We start from the raw sequence: 21,709 nt of genomic DNA on the forward strand, positions 1-21,709 counted from the left end.
GTTGCTGCGTAAAGTCCGATACAGTGGACTTTGTCATAACCGACATCTATTACCACAACGGCCTTACAACCAGTAATGTGACACTTCCGCATCATCATGACAAGTTCCACTACGACCCAATATGAAGATCTTAAATGGGCCCCAGTCGATCGCCAAAAGAGCTAGATTTCGCTAACCACGACGTTTTCAGGTGTCTGGCTTCGTTCCCCCCTTGACTCTTGCTCTCTTGGAAGACAGATCCGATCTACTGCTTAAATCTCGCGCCACTGCGGCGTTATAGAGCTAACTTGTACTGTGCCGGGGTTAAGCACAAGACTGTGAGCCCGGTTGGCCGGACCAGCTTGTGTTGTAAATGTCTCATTGTCCCAAGGTTGAATAGACGACCACTACATACTTGTGGCACTATCGCACTTTTGCCGTCTTGGACCTGCTTTATTCAAGGGCTTGTGTTATTATTTACAAGTACCTAATCGGTGGCAAATCCTGCCCGAAATCCCATCTAACGGTTTTGGGACCTCTATCAAGTAAAGGTGAGATGATTTTAGTGTGCCCACGGAAGGTTATTGTCGATAATAATATATAGGACCCATGTGACTATAGATATATGCACTAGTGAACATGAAAATATCTCACACTCGACTGTGTATCCCGATCATGACTCGCTTATCAAGACCTTGCCTACGACCGGCAAGTGCCGTAGGTGAGGAGCCCCCCCCATTCATCTTTTTTTTTTTGTCTCGTTTGTTTCTCATAATTATTTGCACCAATGTTAATCAGATTCCCTTCTTTGTCTTTGGTGCAGCTCACATGTATTAACAAACTTGCGGGATAGCGTAATGACAGTAAGACCGACCTGAGGTTTAAAATCACGGACTCCCATACATAGAAAACCAAAGAGAAAAGAAAGACTACTTACCTAAAACAATACTCGCTACTCGCTACTCGCTCAGCACCACCCACCGCCCGGCAGTCCATAAACAGACACAAGACAGTCCAACTAGACTCCTCTCCTTTTTAAACCTGTCACGAATCGGTCGACTTGCACCACACGACATCCATCCCAGGCACAGACAGACACAGACAGACAAGGCCATAAGTGTGACACAAACTGTCATCAGACACAATGCCGGCAAGCCCGAAAACGTCTCAAAGAAAACAAGTGGGCTCTGGACCCGCGAGCCCGCTCAGTCCTAGCGCAAGCCCACGACCAAGTCCTTTACTTACTAGCCCGGGGTCATTCCTCAAACGAGCAGTTAGTGCGGGGTGGAAACGACGGCAAGACCCTCTCGAGCATCCACTGCCACCGGGATCGGTGTCATCGTCCGACATTGACACAAGCCCGACATCTACACGTAGTCCCAACGCGGTAGGTCGAAGGTCTTCACGTGGCGGACTGAGCAGCAGCCGACTGAGCAGTCCAGCGACGAGTCCGCTCAGCAGTCCATACTCGACCAGCTTTGCCAGAAGCGCCAGTAGTTCGTCCTTTCTCCCTAACGCCTCGGAGCCTGACTTCGAGATGGTCACTCAAACCAGCCACCAGCACCGTCCTTCCCCTCGAGTTCCTTCCAGGGGTTCGCCCGGTTTCACCGGATCGCCAAAGATGCACCAGTCTGAGTCTTCAACTTCGATACTCTCATTCCCGCCTGAAGTCATGACTGTGAAACCAATAGGACCGACCAATCCTACCCATGTGCGACAGGAGCAGCCGCCCATCGCCAGCGACGCTTCCTCCCCTTCTGTGCCCGTTATGGCGCCTAAAAGACGAGAGTCCTTACGACGACGATCCTCATTGAACAAGGGGCTAGGAATCGACAGCTTGCCCGCCACCAGTCCGTTAACTCCCCGACGGCAGCCGTCTCTCGCGGGCTCTTCACGATATGCGACACCTGAGCCCGAGGAACCGCCTTTGTCTCGTACCGACAGCAACTCGTCTATAACCGAGGAGATCATGACAGTATCGCCAGTGTCACCAGTTCTACAGACGCCTCCTCTCAGCATTACCCCCAAACGACAGCCGTCAGTTGATGGCTCCCTTAACCGGGCTAACAGTGTCGCTGCCAGCCTGAGCAGCAGAGAGGGATCACTCGAACCCTCGTCCCCAGTGGTGCCACCTAGAGGTGGTGGTATTCGACGGCATTCAAGTCTCAAAGACTTTGGTGAGTATGGAAGAAGAGGAAGAAGAGGAAGGAGTGGAAGGACGACGGAATAGTCTGCTGTGAGGACACGAATATTGCATAGATCATGTGGAACTGTCATGCGTGCGTGTATCAAGATATGTATGGTCACCCATCAACATCAGCCTGATGCTTAGTCATATGTGTCTTAGGCGCCCAGACCTCTCTCGGCCTCTGTGGCACGCATGCATTACAGGCCCAATTGGGCTGCATGTACAACTCGTACATGATTTTGGTTATGCTGTTGAAGGCCCGTAAAGTTCTGACGGATATTTTAATGATAAGTGCGAGATACGCATGAAAAATTATTACGTCCAATTCTTACCAACAAGAACAAAGAACCAATCTGGTTTTAGTTCTTGATGTTTGGGGTGAAAATGGGCATCTTTTTCGGGGGCTAAAGACCAACTGGTCTCATGGTTCCAATGAAGGTGCCTGTCAGGCCGACACTACTTCACGGATTTCCACAAGCAGCCAGAGGGCCCGCTGTGCAGCAGCCACACTAATTGTGCTGTAGCGCTGTCAAGCAGGGTGAGTGGCAGACAGCCCGCAGCTGCATGAGTTGACATTATTCGTGTCCCAACTATTGACACAATTCTTTTTTGCATGGGTGGGAAGGCCATGTGATGGTGAGGGCATGCTACACGTACAACGTGAAGGATGATTACCGCAGATACGGTTTTATGGTCGTTTCATGTGGCAGCTACTGTGCCTCATCCTTCCAAGTCTCTTGAGAGTCCACACCTTGTCCGTTGGATCTCCCCGCACAGTGAAACAAGAGGATTTAGAAGAGAGGGAAAGACACACTAAGGACACTGGTAGTCTTTTTTTCACATCTGTGTGGGAGGCTTTGGGTTTTGGTCATGCGTCTAAATGGGGACAGAGAACAAAAGCGACGAAATTAGACTACAGACCTAAAAAGCCAGTGGTCCCTCCTCAGCTATGACTAGGGTGTCCTTGTCTGTGGTTAAAAAATAAGAGCTGCTGCATATCCTCTGCCACCCACGCAACCTCCGTCGTTCCATTGTGGCTGCCCGCCTGCCGATTTCACTTCTCAACTAACCACTTTTTTGTGTTTGCGGTCTGTGATTCAGCCCGTAAACGTTTATCTTTTCTTCTGTGCAGACAAATCGCCGCTCCACACACCCAACGTTTTTACCTCTGAAACATCCCCGCTATCGATAAACCGACAGTCCAATTTGCGAAGGTCGGCCTCAGCGTATTCACAAAAATCCGTCACCAGCAACGACCAAGGCTACTTTGCTCCTAGAGGCGACATTCCCTCCAAGCCTGGAACTCCAACCTCTCCCGGAACCCCTCTGAACTACAGCCAAGAGATGATGTCGAAGAGAACGCCAGTCTCGACTCAGACACAAAGGTACGACTCACTTATCCCCCCAGTAGATGCGGTTTCCACGACATCACCGGTGACTTCACCGGCTACACCCAATCATGACGCTATGGATGGTTGGTCTCCTATGAAAACACAGCCAGACGTGTCCATTTCACGAGCTTCCTCTCAACAATCCATCACAGCTTCGACTGCTCGAACCGCTCATCCCCCTCTGTCCGTGGCTTCTCAGCGAATCTCCAAGAGGATACCGGGTCCTCCCATGTCATCAATGTGGCTGGACGACGACAGTGACGAGGAGACTAAGCCTGTGTCAAGATGGAAGGGCCTGCGGCGTTCCTCCAAGACGAACTCTACCATTTCGATGAACCTGCCAGGTAATTCGAGTGCTCACGGTATCTCTCATTCTGCATCTTTCCCTTTGTTGCCACTGCGCGAGTCCACCAAATCGGACTCTCTGCGGTCGTCGTCGTCGTCTAACTACAACGAGTCCCATTCGCACCGAAACAGTGATCGACAGTCGAGTAGCGACAAGAGCATTGGAGCCGATACTGAACACTCTTCTGTGTCTTCTCCTGTGCCATCAGTGGGAGCTTCATACACCCCCAAAGCATCATACATCCCCAAGCAGACCTCATACACCCCAAAGTCAGGCACAGAATCACCGTCTCGACTCAAGTCACCTCTTCGACGCTCGGAGAGTGGCTCCAAGTGGAGTGTCAACAGCATCTTTACTCGGTCTCCCCGTCACAAGAAGTCTTCGTCTATCTCTTCTAACTCGGATCTCACCATCTCCATCTCTCGTCCTTACAACTTTTCGCATGTGGAGCACGCGGACGCCAATTCAGAAGCAATCACTATGCCTGCTCCTGTTCCTGGTTCTCCCAGTTCACATCTTCCACAGCAGTCCCCTCTTCAACGAAACAAGTCGACTTCGTCTGCACATAACGCTCTGAAGAACGGCCTGCGGTCAGTCAAGGACAGAGCTCTTGGCCACAGCCCATCCAAGAGTCTGTCGGGTGAATCCTTTGACAATTCCTTTGGTGGACCTATTTCTAAGACTCCCTCTAACGCCACTGGCTACTCTGTGCACACCACTCATAGCCGAACGATGCTTGCAGAGCCTGGAATCACCCTCAACACCTCGAAGCCAGTGCGGCCTCGCCGCCCTGACGATATTGTGCTTCCCCGGGGTCTGAGTAACAATGAGGAAGAGAGCAACGCCGGAGCTCCACATGGACAAGCTCGACGACTATCCAACTCATCGTCCAACTACTCCAGCAACTCCACTGTGGGCAGTACAGCCAAGTCTCAAGTTGGTGTCACTGCTGCCACCACTCCCAGCATGTCTCCAGATGGCCGTGAAGCTCGATTTTCTTCTGTCCAGAGTGAACATGCGGCGCGGGTTGCCAACCTCTTGAAGGACAACGGCAATCTCAGCAGAGCCTCTCCTGCCAACTCTCCTAATCCCAATCTCAATGCTTTCCCAGCACCCAATTTGTCTGTCAACCACCGACAGTCGTGGCGCTTCTCCGATGCTGATTTGGACATTGAGGAGGAGGAAGAGATGGACGGCGAGTCAGAGATCACCACGTCTCCCTATGCATCACCCCGAATCCCTCAGCGGTCTGAACGACGACGTGGATCCACTTCATACGATATCAATGGCTTCATCCAGACTCCTGGAGTTGCCCCCCAGACCTTGTTCAATTCTCCAAGATTGTCCCAACAGTTTGAGTCCTCTCCCCAGACATTGCAAACTCCTCAAACACCCTCTTCTTCGTCGTCTTCAAATGCAGGCTTCCGCAGAAAGAACCATGGCCTTGGACTCATCAAGAACCAGCCCTCTTCTGATTCGATTGGATCATCATGGACATCTCCGGGCTCAGACTTTGTCGAGCAGCACAACTGGTTGTGCCAGACTGCCCCACAGTCGGATCTTGAGAGTGCTGCCTCCACACCCAATGCGTCACAGACTACCTTCCGAAGGTCTGCCTTGTTGCCCTCTCCTCTATTATCTCAACAGCAACAGCAGCAGCAGCAGCAGCAACAGCAACAACACGGCCAGCAGCAGCAGACCCAACAGCAACAGCCTTACATGACTAATGGCAGACACCTTTCTACTTCATCGCTACCTTCTCACGGAGCGATTTTGGAGGATCTTGCTGAGGAAAACCCTGCACACCGACCTTCCGTGCCATATGAACAGACTCAAACTTGGATTTAGGTGATGTACGATACAACAATGCATTTTAATTATCACGTCTTCCCTGGACAATTTATCCACTTGTACCAGTATGTACAGCACAAGTAGTTACACTTTGTACGGTAGCACTATAGACCTTCCTTAGTCTACTGTAGTTACATGTGCTGGTACCGGTAGCTACTGTGACTGCAGCAAAAGGTCTACAGTGCTACCGTACCTCATGTCAGACAGCTACTTGTACTGTACAGTTTCGCACCTACGGTAGTGTACATACTGTATCGGTACTAGTAGATAAGAAATGTATCAAACAAATGTATGGGTTTACATTACCTGTAGGCACTCAGTTGCAACCGAAATACGACACTCGTTTCCCTGACCCCCCTGACATTTCCCTTCCTTGTATTATTCTCCAGTAAAACCGAGGCTAGAGAATGTTTTATGACTACTGTATGTACGATACACCTCCGAGGTCAAATTATGGGCCGATAAGCACACTACGGGTATGGGTACGAGACACCACAAACAAGTACTCAAGTAAACAAATGTATGGGGATTGGTGTCATTATAAAGAGGAAGACCTTGTCCTGTCAAATGGTGAGTAGTTGCTGATATTTTCGGTGGCGTATGTTGGTGTAGTCTACATCACAGAATGATGGACAATATGGTTGCCAGCTGTTCATACAACATTGCACAAGGGTTAGCGCGGAATATTATATGAATACATGCGGGCCGCACAGTTTGGTGGGAATACCTACCTACAGTACTGTAGACACCAGAGAGTGGGGCTTTTATTATGCCCTCCCATAGTCAAGTCTATCGATGTTGGTTTCAAATAGCGAGGTCAGTTGAACCATGTCGTAATCTACTGAAAGTGGTAGTCCAGCCAATAAGATTGGACACGTGCTAAACATATTGGACCGAGACATTCGACCCTAGACTTTTCCAATTGTGGTATTACGGAAGTCTTTTTGAACTTCGGTCTCATTTCCGCCTCCTCGTTTCGTTTATTGCGACTCGCATCCACATGCATGATACCTCCGGTTGAGATGGGTGCATACAGCACACATCTCCCAGAAAGCCAAATTATTAATCTCACTTTGGAGTATCAGAAACACGCGACGAAGACACATAACATGGCGGACCGACTGACCCAGCTACAGACGTGCGTGGATCAAATGCTGACCCAGTATTTCTCGGCACTAACGCACATTAACACCAACCATGGGTTCAAGTCGTTAGCGGGGGAAGAGTTGGTCAAGGACGATACGGTGCCTGTTGTCACAGACGAAGAACGCGAGAGAACGCTAGAGGAGCTGGCGAAAGACCTTGTGGTCAAGTCACAACAGATTGATTACCTCATAGATTCGTTGCCAGGTATCGGTTCTTCGGAGGAACATCAGATGCAGCAGATCGAAAAGCTGCAAAAGGAGCTGGAGCATTATGATCAGGTAACAGAAGACGTCATCAAGGAGAAGGACGAGTTGTTGGAGCACTGTGATGAACTGATTCTAAAGCTCGCACAGAGAAAGGCCCACATCGACGTGGAGAGCATGTAAGGATGGGCAAACACCCGATAAGCCTGCCCTGCGAAACGGGCAGCAGAAAAAGAGGCACGACGGGTAAGACTAGGCCTGCTCACATCCTACCGCGAGGCGTTCTTATCACTGGTAATACCAGAAGCCTCTAGCATCTTGTGGAGCTGGAGCACTCTGTTCTAATGGCGACATCTTTATAGAGTGCATCAATTTTTGTATTGTATGTATTATAAATAATCAAGAGGCTGCGACAGCGGCAACCTCAGTTTTTGTAGCGGTGGCGGTAGTCACGTCCCCAGTTGTAGGATCTTTCTCTTCATCCTTTTCGGTAGGCTTGATCTTGTTCTCCAAAGCTTCCAGTCTACTTTTGACATTTGCAAGTTCAACCATTTTATCAACAGCACTCTGGAAGTGGCCCTGTGCTATACGAAGCGTGTATGGTGGCATGATACCAAACATCCTGATGGGATCTGTTTTCGCTCCCTTCTCCTCCTTCTTGCTGTGTATCGTGAATTTCTCACTGGCATGTGACACCGTGATCTGGGCGCATTGGGGCCGCTCATCATAGCTAAACCTCGATATTCGAGAATTAAAGGTCGAAGCGGCCATGAAATTGTCGTAGTTGGTCTTTGCAACGTCCAAGTGGCCCTGCTTGAGCTCTTCGCACATGTCCCTGGTCAGATGTTCATAGTCATCCACCAACTGGAGCAAAGTCACAAACAGATCGTCGTTGCCAGAGCTTCCATCATCGTCCTCACGGGCCAGATTATCAATCTCCAGCTTGCTGAGGCCCTCCAACAGGCTGGCCAGGTTCGGAGTACCGGTTTCGTCGTCAGTAGTCATAATGGTGGTGGAGTTAATGTACAGTATGTACATACATGTACGTTGAGTTTCGTGCTATATGCGTCTTGCACTCATAGCAACGACGAGAAAAATATAATAATCTCCACCAGCTCTTCTACAAGCAAGTACAACAAGTACGGGCTCCAAAAATTCTATACTTTATTATCTTTCTCTTATTATACTAAACTTTTATATACTGTTTACTCGCCCTTTCGGAACTCCACCTTGCCCTGCTCAGCCATCTTGGCGACCTCCTCGGGGTCAAGAACATTGCCCTCCTCATCCTTGTAAACCACCTTCTGGTTAGGGGGAGCGGCATGAGGAGAAATGTGAGCCTCAGAGGCCTTCACAGCCTCAGCGGCATCCTCAACGGCCTCGGCGATAGAGGGGTCGAGGACAGAGTCAACAACCTTCTCATCAACGGGCAGAATGGAAGCCTCGTTGTAAAGGTCAAGGGACTCGTGGAAAGAGTTACAGTCGAAATCCCAGCCAGGAAGCCACTTGCCCTTCTCACACAGAGACTTGGTCCATGGGTCTCCGTAAATGATGGGAGAGTAGTAGACGTAGAAAGAGAGGGCGGCAGCAAAGACACCAACACTGAGAGCACCTCCAATAATCTTGTTTCGCACAATTCGGAGGGTGAAGTACTCCCAAGAGCAGACAAAACCAAGGAAAACAAAGTAGAGAGAGCACAGGTAGTGGTGCAGGAAGAGCTGTCGAGCCATGAGGTAAGAGGGGAAGTAGTGCAGAGCCCATCCAAGAAGGAAGGAGGTGAACTGGACGTCGTAAGCTCGCAGATCAGGTCGGCCTGCAAAGTCGTTGTATCCGCGCTGGAATCGCAGCAGATTGATGGCCTTCCACAAGAGGAAGATACCAATAGAGAGGGTAGTCAACCACCAGATGGGAGCGTTACCGAGAAGATAGACCTGTCGGTTATCCTTAACCCAGAAGTTGATACCTCGCTGGAGGAAGGGCCAGGACTCAGGTCGAGACTCCCAGGTATGGGGATCAGTAAGTCCCTTGTTGACAGTCCACATGACCTTGTTCAGCTCGAGGAACTTGGACAGGAAAGAGGGGGTTCGGTAAGAGGCTCGGTCAGTGGAATCCACGAGAGTGGGGTGGGAGTTAGACTCAATGTACCAGATGGAGTTGGGAAGAGTTCCAGACTTGGCGCAAGTTACCTCCTGCTGCTCAAAGGCCCACTTGGGGAGCTTGACAGAGTGAGAGAACAAAGCACAACCAGTGATGGTGTGGATAAGTCTGAACTTGGTGTCGATGGTTCGAACACGGTCCCGAGAGACACCCTTCTGGGACTTGGACTTGACAATCTCGACTCGGAAGTTATCATTGGCATCACCATCGAAACCGGGGTAACCGTAGGCGGAAACCTCGTTCTGGTAGTCAGCCTCAGACACGGGGGGTCGGAAATCGTGAGAGTGGATTCGTCGGCCAGTAGCAATGTGCTTGAGTCGAATGACATCACCGTCCTTAAGGAAGATCTGGTCACCCTGGAAGTCACCCTCAGTCACAGTGTAGTTTTCAACTAGGAAATCGTTGTTCTGGTCAGAGTGAGGGTAGAGAGTGACCTGCTGCTGCTTGGAGCCAGTCTCGTAGAGGGACTCGTGAGAGTGCAGGTAACCGCCCTGCGTGTTGAGGTGTCGCAAGGTGATCTTAGATCCGAGAAGAACATCAGCGGGCTGGTTTCCAATAAGAGTGGAGTGCTGCAGGGTGTTTTGGAACTCGGGGGACATGAAAGAAGCTCCATCACCAGTGTTGACAAGGCACAGGAAGTGCACGGCAAACATTGCAACGTAGAAGGAAATGGGGACACCAATGAGGAAGGCAGCTCTCCAGCCGAAGTGTCGAGTAAAGGAGCAGGGGGTGACACTGAGATCACCAAGGGTCCACCACAGGTGCCACAGAGTCATGAGACCCATCCAGGCGATGGTGAAAAGACCGTACCACTTAACAGAGGTGGTAGCACCGAGAGCCAGTCCAGACAGGAACAAGTATCGGTACCAGGCGCCGGTGAAGGGGGTCTCGAGCTCAAACTTCTTGAAGAAGTACACGGTGAGAGCCAGGAAGAAGATAAGGGGCGAATCAAGCAGAATGTACCGCGATTCAGTGACAAGAGAGTTCTCAATGGCAAGCAGAGCAGCACCAAAGAAGCAAGTGGCGGTTCTGCAGCCGGAAGCCTTGAGGGTCAGGTATGCGAGGGCCACGGTTGCGACACCGAGAACAGCAGGGTAGGATCGCATGGCAACGTAGGGAACGTTGGAGGACAGGTAGTCAACACCAATGGAGGAGAATTCAAACTCGCCGTCATAGCCAGCCAGCCAGCCGACAGCAGCGAAGAGCATCTTAGCAAGAGGAGGGTGGACATCCATGAAGAACCGTCCAATGACGTATTTTCGGGCAAAACCACCAAAGTGGACTTCGTCGAAGACCACACTGGAGGGCTGCCAGATGTTTCGGAATCTGGTGTAACCGGCAAGGAAAGAGACCACGAAGATGAGCACTCGATCCTTGGGTGTCAGAGCGCGTTCCTCAGACAGGTTCTTGTATCCGGGGGCCGGAGTGACCTCAGGAGCCATCTCCTCGAGGGCCGATTTGGCGTACACGGCTTGTACCGTCTTCTTTTCACCTTTGGACATTGTCGCGAGAAGTGTCGTAGTAGACGTGTGAAGATGGGTTCGTTAGCTACGTGTGTGCTTAAAGGACACTCTGTGAAACTTACGTGGCATAGAGTTTCAGAAGTGAAGCGAGGAGCAGTGAGCCTGAGACGCGACATGGTCAGAGCCTACAAGTAGACAAAGACGCTTGTTCGCCGGCTTGAACTGTCGCCTAAGCAGAATTTTTCAAAAATCAATTGGACCGATCTTTTTCTACTCTGTAGTCTTCTTCTGATCCCAATAAGCACTTGTTCGGCCACTGAACCTATGCTGTGATGGTTTGCACTAACTGGTTTGGTCCTGCACGCTGCACTGTCAGGAACCCAATTGTTGGCCTCTCTCCACACTGCCAAATTTCAATGCGAAACTCGGTTTCGTGTCGTGAAAATTGAAACAGCCAGGGGGAGAAAGATATGCTAAGGGCAACCGAAACACCACAGAGCACACACGCCTGCGATATTGCAAGCAAAATGGCCCTCTCAATGAAAGGATGCGTGGATATCAAAATCCACGACACTAGGGGAAGAAACAGCCCCTCACTGAGCCCCACCTGATGCCTGCCCTTCAAAACGCCAAACCAGACATGGTCACCATCAGATGAGCTTAATTTGGGTGTGCTGCCGAAAGCGTGTTGAATTGACTCAATCAAGAAAGTGGATTACAATACGGTATCGTACCGACGGTACTGGTACGGGTACGACACACACAACTATGGCGCATCCATAGGTTGGAATTGCATACAGTACGAGTACGAGTATGTACTGTACCCCAGTATAGTCGCAACAGTAGTAGCATAAGGACTTCATTGTACTGTACACTCGTATGGAGACGTTAAAGGTGATGATACTCGCACCGAGCAAGTCGAGGTGGTTGAACCTTCAATGAAATTATATGGAGAAAGAAGATGTCTAATAATACTACAGTACAGGTACGTACATACTATGGCCAGGTCTGTGTTGATTATAGCAGGGTCAAGAGCTTTGTGACGTGGCATATTTCTTGTTTCCTTCCTTCTAATTTCATGAAGCAACACGTCAACCAGAAGTGATTATACTTTTTTTTCTCTCACGCAGGCCATCCAACATCGAAGCATTAAATGATGATGAGAGTCAGGGTCGATGCAGCGCCAAGCAAAAAAAAACAAAAAAAAAAACCAGCAGCAAACTTCTTGTACCTGTGATTGTAGACTTCTTGTTACCTGTGATGGCAGGTTACTTGCACGAGTATGTACTGCACTGTAAGTGGACAAACAACGCCCACATAATGTCACCAGTGAATAGCCTACCTCTTATAAATTATCAATGTTAGTTTATATACAAAATGCAAAATGAATGATGTCTTGTGGCTTCATGCAGCACGGGTTCTGGCTGTGATGAAAGAGGTGACGATTACAAAAGTCACAAGTATGGGAAAGTTCCTTGATGTCAGTTGATGAGACATGGGGTTTAGATGATCCACATGCCTCCACCATTTGCGTCTGTGTCGTCCAGAATACTGGCCAGCTCAGAAACAGCCTCATCCTTAGCATCCCAGCTCATCTTGGAGGAGACTCTGACCACTCTCAATTTGGGAATCTTGTCTTCCAAAATGGCCAGAGTAATGTCATCTGCTCTCAGTTTATGAGCCTGTCCTAAACCGCCACTCGAGTCGATGTCCAGAATCTCCAGAGGATGGCTTTGGAAATGGCCATCGGCCCTTTTGAACATGCCGTCATCAAATATGTGCTTTGTGAGATAGTCTACCGACACCGAAAGATGTCGAAGGTTGGGACAGTGTCGCAAAACTTGATCCAGTGCATCTGGTCGCAGGCCGGGCATGGGGTAAACAACCTCAAGATATTTCAGGTTCGGGCCGAGATATTGGCACAAAAAGTGAAATGAGTTGACAGTGATGAAGGGGCAATGTCGCAACGACAAATGTGTGATGGTATCAGCGAATCGGGTTTCTCGGATGAAGTCGTCTGAGATTCCTCCAGAAAGTCCTAGTCTCCAAAGTTTTGGGGGCCAGACATTATCGTACTGCTCGCAGAATAAAGACGATCGAGGAAAAAAGAGTTGTTCGAGCTCAGGAGATTGTCGAAGTGCTAGAAACAACAGCCGCAGATCAACAACCTCGCTGACCAGAGACAAGTCAAGGCAGCGCAGCTGTTTGCAGTGACGCAAGGAAACCATAGGAGCATATCCAAAGGCTGTCTGAGGTGCCACAAATAGTTCCAAGTTTGCTGAACATCGTTTTAACACCTTTGCGGTGTAAGAGTTTTTTCCCGACTGAATAATGGAGTCCAGCCGTAGCTCTCTCACATACGTGCCAAAGTAATCGTTTGAAGAAACGGCCTCAACGAACAACTTGAAATTGAGTGGACCTAGTTCCGGAGATTTGTATAGGAACGGTAAACCACATCGGTACCAAGTCTTACACACTAGCAATAGGTCAAGAGTGATGGGATCCTCCAATAGTGTGAAAATCGTGTCGACGATTTCTGGGGGGAGGAACACAGAGTCAGCAGTAGCCACTAACGTTTCCTGCGACTTTGCGTCCTCCCCGATTTCATCTATCTCGTTTGTAGGTCGAATAATGAGCGCATCGAGGGCGGCCGCTAGAGTGTCGATTTTCTCAAACTCACTGTCGTGGAGGGGCTGAGCAATCGTTTTCTCCGCGGTGCCAACTACCCTCCTGTAGGGAGGACGGTTCTTCTTGGGTCGGTGTTTGTTAGCTATTGTTGCAAGCCCGGTGGCAAAAAGATGATACACAGGAAGGGTTTACATGCTAGATGTGGTGTTGCAATATAGCATCTCAAAGTGCATGCAAGCCCCGCAGCCTCTAGCTTCAAGATTCATGCAGGTGAGTCTGGGCTTGCCAGTTCGAGTCTTTCAAATGTAATTATATGCCCAACATTAGAGATAAGAGATCTGGCACTAGATAAATCGATCAGACGACCGTGTCTGGCGCGAAAGCTGTACTTTTACGAGGGTGTCACACCTTGAAATCAAAGGGAATTGACCAAATAACTCCAACTACGGACTATGGAGACTGGTTTGTCCACTTTAGAGGGGGCGAATTCAGAGTTTAAAGGGCGCTAACAAACGAGGCGTGGGGAATCGTTTGACCAATATATACAAGCGGGTGTGAGCGGGTTCTTGTTCGAGAGGGTCTTTCTAAGGATAATAACTCTCATCTAGGTCCTTCTGTGTCTTGTGTGATAGGACCTGCGAACCTCCATCGTGCGCACCCGTTGCGGTCACGTGATGTTACGCATGATGTAGCAATGGTGGGGAGGATTGGCGGCTATACAGTTCTGACGCAGAGTGAGATTGTTCCAGGATATTCCGAGGCAGTCCTATGCAGCAGTTACTTCAACCACATTTCAAAAAATAGGTTCGTGAAAGTCAGGGCCGTACAGGTCTCACTCTGGGTTGGGGTTAGGGTCTGAATCGGGTAAATTTCACGTAATAGTTAGTGTGAGACCAAAGTTACACACGTACACCACTGACTGAGGCAACTGCACGTACATTGCAGACTAATTGTAGCCGACGCGGGAACAAACATGGAGATTGATAGTTTGGTAGGTGTATTTTGAAGCTTAAGGGACATGAAATGCCGTATATTCTTGGATATTAGCCTGTGAGGATAGCAGTACCAGCAGCAAAAAATAAGCTTTCAACGTGGGCTAAGGTTTCGACAACACATCACCACCACGAAACTGCACACCAGCCCCTTCCACACACAATAACACCCCAACACATACACAAAATGTCTACCAAGGCTCTTATTCTCGTTGGAGGCGGTACCCGAGGAACTCGATTCCGACCTCTGTCTCTGGACACTCCTAAGGTTCTCTTCCCCGTTGGAGGCAAGCCCATCCTCAGCCATGCAGTCGACGCCGTGGCTTCCCTCAAGGATGTCAAGGAGGTTCTCCTCGTTGGTTTTTATGAGGACTCTGTCTTTTCCCAGTTCATTGCTGACACCAATAAGCAGTACCCCAACCTCAGCATCAAGTACCTTCGAGAGTACAAGGCCATGGGCACTGCCGGTGGTCTCTACCACTTCCGAGATGTCATTCTCAAGGGTAACCCCTCCCGATTCTTCGTCATCCATGCTGATGTCTGCTGTTCTTTCCCCCTCAAGGAGATTGAGGAGTTCTACGAGGAGAAGAAGGCCAAGTATGTCATTCTTGGTACCACTGTCCCTGCTGCTGTCGCCAACAACTTTGGTGCCATTGTTACCGACCCCGAAACTCAGCGAGTTATCCATTACGTTGAGAAGCCTGAGTCTCACATTTCCAACCTGATCAATGCTGGTGTTTACCTTTTCGACCAGACCATCTTCGACACTATCGCTGCTGCTAAGAAGGTGCGAGAAGAGAAGGCCCAGGATCCCTCTTTTGTTGGTGAGGGCGATGAGGACCACCTCCGACTTGAGCAGGATATTCTCGTCCAGCTCCCTGCTACTGACGCTTTCTACGCCTACGAGACCAAGGACTTCTGGCGACAGATCAAGACCGCTGGCTCTGCTGTCCCCGCCAACGCGCTTTACCTGCAGCAGGCTTTTCAGGCTGATCCCAAGCAGCCCGGTCTTCAGGCTCCCTCTGCCAACATTGTGCCTCCTGTCTACATTGATCCCTCTGCCAAGATCGACTCTACTGCCAAGCTCGGCCCCAACGTGTCCATCGGTCCCCGTGCCGTGATCGCCGCTGGTGCTCGAATCAAGGACTCTATTGTTCTCGAGGGTGTCGAGGTCAAGCATGATGCCGCCGTGTTCCACTCTATTCTTGGTCGAGGATGCAAGATTGGATCCTGGGCCAGAATCGAGGGATCCGCTGTTGCTCCCAACGACCACTCCGAGACCCTCGTTAAGGATGGCGCCAAGATCCAGTCTGTGACCATTCTCTCTTCTGACGTTAATGTCTCCGAGGAGGTGCATGTTCAGAACACTATCGTTCTTCCCCACAAGGACATCAAGAACGATGTTGTGAACGAGGTGATTATGTAAGAGTCGACGATTGATGTAGTAATAAATAATGATGTAACTTCTCAGCGAGTTTGTAAAAAACTACAAGAAGCAGTTGCCAAAGATTTTTAGGGAATGTGATTGTCTCATTGAGGCGATAACTAACACCAAACGAGGAACATTGAATCTGTACATAAAAACGTTCATTACATACCCGGAACCTTATTCCACGCACCTACTTGGATTGGTATGAGAATCATGTGCCAGTGATTTCAACAAACAGTTCAAAATAGCGTCAAAAGAAACACCAAAAAAAAAAAAGGCCCACCCTCGAAAGACTGCGAGTGGGTCACGTGTGCGCGCGTTTAAACTTACGGATTAGACCGCCCAGCTGTTATTGTTAGCCCAAGGGTCTCACCAACAAACGGAGCTAACAGCCGCACAAGACATTTGATTGTTGTGTTTCAGCTAAAGAAACGGCTAAACAACAGGTTCAGTATCGGATCGTACGCATGAAACATAATGTAAACAAACCAATGGGCAACATCAGAATCAGCCGAGAGCTGTTCACTAAGCGCACACTATATCGTAGAAGAATGTTGGAGTCACTAAGTCAAACCTGGTTCATGGGTGAGAACCACGCTCCGGCTTATTTGGAATCCTGTGATCTGCTCTGCTCCAACATTTACAAGACAGCTCTCGCCGTAGAGTAAACCCTACTATACCGAAGCTGCAGCCAGTGCATGCCTCAGTTACAATGACCATATATTTCGGCCACGTGAGGGAGGAGGTGATGAGGTTAAAAAATTCTGCGCGACAGAAGAATTTATACCTCTCAATAAATCACGTGACCAAACCCAACCTTAATTGCTTAACCCCGTAGGTCCCAGTCCCAAATTGTTGTCGCTGAAATTTCTGGCTCATGTGGAGAAGGCGCTGTAAGAATCAAAGGTGGCAAGTGATATACTGTTGTGCATACTTATACTTGTTTGTGTAGTTTCGAGGGAGCCTTTTTCAGGTGCTGAAGTCATTTGATCCTACGGAGATATATCGGTCCTACACTATTAGCAACCCCACGTTATGTTGTGGTAAATTACTACATGTTTGATTTGCTGGGTCTGTACTAGTATATACTCAACGATAGGTCTCAATATAATATGTTAGAATCTTTGAAATGAGGACTGTACTTCATTGGAATTGATAGTTTAGTCCCCTACGCCACTTGTTGATGTTGTCTGGTACCGCGGTCGGTTCGGTTATCGCCACAAGCACGTGACCTCAAATAGAGTTGTCCCAACTTACCTGTAGTGAAAAATCCTTGATAATTACTCACAACCAAACTACACGACACAAAAATGGCTGATCAAGGAAGAGACCCCTGTCCTATTGTTATCATCAACGATTTCGGCGGTGCCTTTGCTATGGGTGTGAGTATACGGAATATTCGACCGCAACTGGGGGCGTAAGCGTCATTATTCCACAATGTTCCATTACTAACAACAGATTGTCGGAGGTACTATCTGGCACGGTATCAAGGGTTTCAGAAACTCTCCCCTTGGTGAGCGACGAGCAGGTGCCTTCTCTGCCATTCGAATGCGAGCTCCTGTTGTTGGAGGTAACTTCGGTACTTGGGGTGGTGTTTTCTCTACCATGGATTGTACCGTCAAGGCCATTCGACGAAAGGAGGATCCTTTCAACTCTATCATCGCTGGTTTCATGACCGGTGGTGCTCTTGCCTTCCGAGGTGGCTGGAGATACGCTCGAAATGGTGCCATTTCTTGTGGTCTGCTGCTTGCCGTTATCGAGGGTGTTGGTATTGCCGTAGGACGATACTTTGCGGCTGCTCAGGCTCCTCCCATGCAGGCTCCCATGGCTGCTTAAGTCGGTTGAAGGAATGGCTACTTGAAGTTTTGCCCGGAGTTGATTTCCCTGCTCCAGGAGGTGTTCAGTGGGTTCTTTCACACCCACATATTTATGACAGAAGATGATTGTATATGTACATAGCAATGAAAATAAACGAATTGTATAATCCGTGATATGTGAATCTCTTGACTGTATTTAACCTGAATTATCCTGACTGAATGGCTATCCTTATCTTTATATCATTGGATAGAGCACAGTATCCGTGAGGGCATGGCATGTAGCTACACTATACATCTATCACTGAAAATAGTACAGATACAGTAGTGATTTAGGAGCACAACTTTTGTAGCAGAGAAGTAACAATGAGACCACTTCTACAAGTACATACTGTAGTGGTGCTCGGAGATAATGTAGTCCTTGGCTTAAATGTATACAAGTATTATCCTCAGGAATTTGAGCAATCGGTTAGCAGGTTGTTAACGCACAAGAATTGGTAGCATGAATGATAGGTCTCCTGATACCCCATACATAATTGCAGATGGTTCTGGTCGAATGAAGAATCTACAAGTGTACTGTATGTACACTGCTTGTGGATAGCCTACAAGTAGGTACGCTGGCTCATAACACCACCGTGACTACATGAAAATTCGTTTACACCTGCGGGACGGGTACTTGCGTATTAAGGAAATTTACCAACCTCCAAATCGATGTTATCACTTACAAGAGGAGATCACAAACAGATGACACTGGGTGCACACGTGGATACGTCTGTGATGGAGAAAAAAGAGCAAAGGATCATAAATGTTTGCACTTTGACATTTGTGTAGTGCATACAGATTATAGGTACAGCACCGGGGAAGTCTCATGCCAAGTCCGAAAGGAGTAGGACAGCCTGGGGCTCATGCATGAGGAGTACAGACAGGATGGCCGAGGTTCCCCGATGTCGGAATTGGAGGAGGTGTCGTGGGGGGGGGGGGTTTCGGCTTTCATTAGAATTCCCCCTACAAGTAGGAGAAATATAACAGACCAAGTTAAACCAATATAAGTAGATAAATGCAATAATCTCTCTACGTTGTACTTGTACTTACTCTTCGACTTTGCTGGACGCATGCACCACTCACTCCGCGAAATATCCGATGTCTCTAGACGTGTGGGTAGCTAAATAACGCACAAGCCCCAACCGGCCGGCTTCAAACCAGGCCACAAGCTATACTACAATATTTATACTACACTTGTACAAGATCATTACAATCTTTGCATCTTTCCCATATTCGCAGGCCCTTGATTTCTTGAAATCACGTAGTACAAGTTCAATGTTGATTAATCTGATAAAATTCAGGATGTGACGTCAAAACAAGATTAAGCTTCCAAAGGTTTCTCCTAGGTGTTGGTGTGATATGTCATCCGCTGGAGCAAAGCATATCAATTTTACTTGGTCTAGTTTTATATGCCATTATCGAACTGTCAGTGAGCAATGATTCTTATTATTCTACGAACTTCAACATGTACGGGTGATCTTGGACATTACAAGTACATACGGCAATTATATGTGCTAGTACATACCCGTACGAGTACAGTACAAATATGTACATCCCATACCAGTACGAGTAGGTACTCACCAACCCGACATGGGTTCCGAGTCGCATGCATACAAATACATACTGCAAGACAGTTGGTTCCCCCAACCACATGCAAGTCCACAAAGCGATCCGGACTCCTCATTTTAGTTTTCTGGCAGGCGTAGCTCTGTGGTTCACCTACAGTACATACGACACTGGACAGGTGAGGCGATGGGGCCCAGACAATTTAGTAACTAAAGACCTCAGGACGGCGTCATACAGAACCAAGAACATCGTAGTTAGCCAGGGATAGGAATGGATAATAGCTTGGCAAGAGGAATGTGAGAGTCAATATACACGACATTCATGCGGCAGACCCAGAGTTACAGGTCCTCGGACCGTATTTAAGCGTTAGAAAAAGTGACTCTTTTGATCAACGGCGCTATTATCTGATGGAGATGCATAAGCTTCGGTGACGCAATTTCTTTGTCTACTTACATCTGATAACTTTTCACATTGTTACAGACACAGCAAGAAGTGCGAATTCTGCATGAAATGTAAATGCGAGTGTAAGATTCTCGCAGCTACTTTTGCATTGGTATTTATATAAGAAGCAGATCCTTCCCACACGATCACCAACAGAATTACAGCATTTTACACAAAGACTTCCGACAATCGTGTTTTTTTGATGTTCAATGGTGGCGATACAAGCAACAGAGAAGTACAGCAGCATGAGCTGTATGGACTGCCCTGCCTTCGGTTACTCCCACTGTCCTGTTGAGCCCCAGGATATCGAAGATTTGTGCTGCAAGCGAGATCACGCAATTAACTTCGGCAAGCACTACACAGCGCGTAAAGTGGTTCCCCACAAACCCCTAAGCATCACACACGGAATAATCACTCCACCCGAGGAAGCCGACAACGAGCCAGAGTACTTCAAAAGACACGTTTTCATGTCCTCTACCCTCGACTCCCTACCATTTGAAATTAGAGAACAGATTGCATGGGACTGTTCACAACGAGATGCTGTGAGGCTGTGCTCCACTAGCACCAGCCTGATGCACTCAACCCTCCCACGACTATACAGTCATATCGTTTTTGATAACTCTCCCATCCACTACTGTGAGGAACTCTCCGCAGAGGGCAACGGTCTGCTAAGCAAGGTCACCACAATCGGAGGCATGCGGGAGTGCCTGCGAAGCCTCAAGGACCCCGACAAAGCCCATATGGTGAAAAAGCTAGAAATCCGGCGTGTGGACATACCCGATTACGACATCATATCTGCGGCAAGGGTCTTCCTTCCGTTGATGACTCGACTGGAGAGGCTTGTTTGGACATTCACTTCAAGTAGCAACAAAGTGCTCCATCTACTGAGTAACAAGGCGGCCTTGAAGCACCTGCAGGTTTCCACGGTGGACAGGCTGAGTCCAGACTTCACGAACCTGCAGATTCTTGAAACCTGCGAAATCGACAAAATTCCTTCAGCCGACCGGCTGAGCTCTCTCACCCTGCACATGTGCAAGGGCCTGACTCCACTTGATGGGCTGACCATGAAGAACATTCGAAAGCTCAACATCTCTCGAATTCCTGGACGTGCTGATGGGTTCGTGGCCGTGGAGGCCATCATGCTTTCGCGTGCTATTGACACGTCGCAACTAACACACCTATCACTGACCCTTCATGATGATGGCTTCCTCAAGCAGTTATCCAGATCGTCTTTTGACAACCTCGACTACCTGAGGCTGGATGTGACAGAAGACACTGATACTGTCAGCAATGCATTTCGCATTCAAGAAGAGTCTGGCGGAACGCGCAATGATGGCTGCATTTCTGGCGTGGCTACATTTCTAGCTCATGTCAACGCTCTCTCTCTCGATTTGATAATCCACTGGAACTCTTCGGTGACTCATCATAGGCAATTCTGGCCCATGTACTGCGGTGAGATGGCTGGCGCTCTGAGCAACTCGCAGCTTCGGCATTTACACCTTGAGTGCAAGGAGGATGACAGAGGCACACTTATGATCCCATACGTGTGCCTCAGTTACATCGTTGCCAACCTCTCACCTCACTTGGAAGGTCTTGGTATTTCATATCCCCTCCTCGACACTGACCACAGTTACAATCGATCCTACTCGAACTATGGAAATGGCGAAACGTTACAGGATCTCTTAAAGTACCTTAATGTCAAGTATCTTGATCTCCTAAACTGTGGACCCCCTCCGCGAGCATGTTCCCTAGTTGGTGGGGGAGCTGTTGCCATACCTGGATTCGAAGATGGCCACCACCCTGATGATTACAGCCGCGTCATCCGAGAGATACTACCCGCCATCCCATCCACTCGCTACGTGGGTATTGGATCGCATGTTTTTGACGTAAGAGATCCTTCCCGGTTACCTATTGTTAGAGACGGACTTCGAGAGTGGTTTATCGACAAACTCCTGGGGCTTGAGAATACCTCATAGTAATTCTCACGACCATCACGAATCATGATGACTTTTACGACTTTCACGACTTTCACGACTTTCACGACTTTCACGACTTTCACGACTTTCACGACTT

The 21,709-nt window shown here is 48.7% G+C and overlaps 8 protein-coding genes and 1 pseudogene across 8 annotated transcripts; 4 read left to right on the forward strand and 5 right to left on the reverse strand.

The window, feature by feature from the left end:
* Nucleotides 1–1,123: 1,123 nt before the first annotated feature.
* YALI1_E18025g (uncharacterized protein) lies at nt 1,124–5,752 on the forward strand (the record flags this gene model as incomplete). Its single annotated transcript, XM_068283006.1, has 2 exons — nt 1,124–2,156; nt 3,300–5,752. The coding sequence occupies 2 exons, from the start codon at nt 1,124–1,126 to the stop codon at nt 5,750–5,752; spliced, it is 3,486 nt and encodes a 1,161-aa protein (XP_068139107.1).
* Nucleotides 5,753–6,759: 1,007 nt separating this feature from the next.
* On the forward strand, nt 6,760–7,287 carry YALI1_E18081g (uncharacterized protein; the record flags this gene model as incomplete). The annotated part of the gene is made up of 1 exon (XM_503964.3): nt 6,760–7,287. The coding sequence occupies one exon, from the start codon at nt 6,760–6,762 to the stop codon at nt 7,285–7,287; it is 528 nt and encodes a 175-aa protein (XP_503964.2).
* A 216-nt stretch (nt 7,288–7,503) lies between these two features.
* Nucleotides 7,504–8,142, reverse strand: YALI1_E18095g (uncharacterized protein; the record flags this gene model as incomplete). The annotated part of the gene is made up of 1 exon (XM_503965.3): nt 7,504–8,142. The coding sequence occupies one exon, from the start codon at nt 8,140–8,142 to the stop codon at nt 7,504–7,506; it is 639 nt and encodes a 212-aa protein (XP_503965.3).
* Nucleotides 8,143–8,309: 167 nt separating this feature from the next.
* On the reverse strand, nt 8,310–10,763 carry YALI1_E18121g (uncharacterized protein; the record flags this gene model as incomplete). The annotated part of the gene is made up of 1 exon (XM_503966.3): nt 8,310–10,763. One exon carries the CDS (start codon nt 10,761–10,763, stop codon nt 8,310–8,312), a length of 2,454 nt encoding a protein of 817 aa, XP_503966.3.
* A 1,463-nt stretch (nt 10,764–12,226) lies between these two features.
* Nucleotides 12,227–12,952, reverse strand: YALI1_E18143g (uncharacterized protein; the record flags this gene model as incomplete). Its single annotated transcript, XM_503967.2, has 1 exon — nt 12,227–12,952. One exon carries the CDS (start codon nt 12,950–12,952, stop codon nt 12,227–12,229), a length of 726 nt encoding a protein of 241 aa, XP_503967.1.
* On the reverse strand, nt 12,227–13,498 carry YALI1_E18148g (Misc non-coding, similar to Saccharomyces cerevisiae YDR306C; ancestral locus Anc_5.327; annotated as a pseudogene).
* A 940-nt stretch (nt 13,499–14,438) lies between these two features.
* YALI1_E18171g (uncharacterized protein) lies at nt 14,439–15,701 on the reverse strand (the record flags this gene model as incomplete). Its single annotated transcript, XM_068283007.1, has 1 exon — nt 14,439–15,701. One exon carries the CDS (start codon nt 15,699–15,701, stop codon nt 14,439–14,441), a length of 1,263 nt encoding a protein of 420 aa, XP_068139108.1.
* A 1,382-nt stretch (nt 15,702–17,083) lies between these two features.
* Nucleotides 17,084–17,609, forward strand: YALI1_E18184g (uncharacterized protein; the record flags this gene model as incomplete). Its single annotated transcript, XM_002143038.3, has 2 exons — nt 17,084–17,155; nt 17,232–17,609. 2 exons carry the CDS (start codon nt 17,084–17,086, stop codon nt 17,607–17,609), a joined length of 450 nt encoding a protein of 149 aa, XP_002143074.1.
* A 2,236-nt stretch (nt 17,610–19,845) lies between these two features.
* YALI1_E18212g (uncharacterized protein) lies at nt 19,846–21,612 on the forward strand (the record flags this gene model as incomplete). The annotated part of the gene is made up of 1 exon (XM_503969.3): nt 19,846–21,612. One exon carries the CDS (start codon nt 19,846–19,848, stop codon nt 21,610–21,612), a length of 1,767 nt encoding a protein of 588 aa, XP_503969.3.
* Between the last annotated feature and the right edge of the window lie 97 nt (nt 21,613–21,709).

This window comes from Yarrowia lipolytica, chromosome 1E (assembly GCF_001761485.1).
Source record: "Yarrowia lipolytica chromosome 1E, complete sequence".
Taxonomy (NCBI): domain Eukaryota; kingdom Fungi; phylum Ascomycota; class Dipodascomycetes; order Dipodascales; genus Yarrowia; species Yarrowia lipolytica.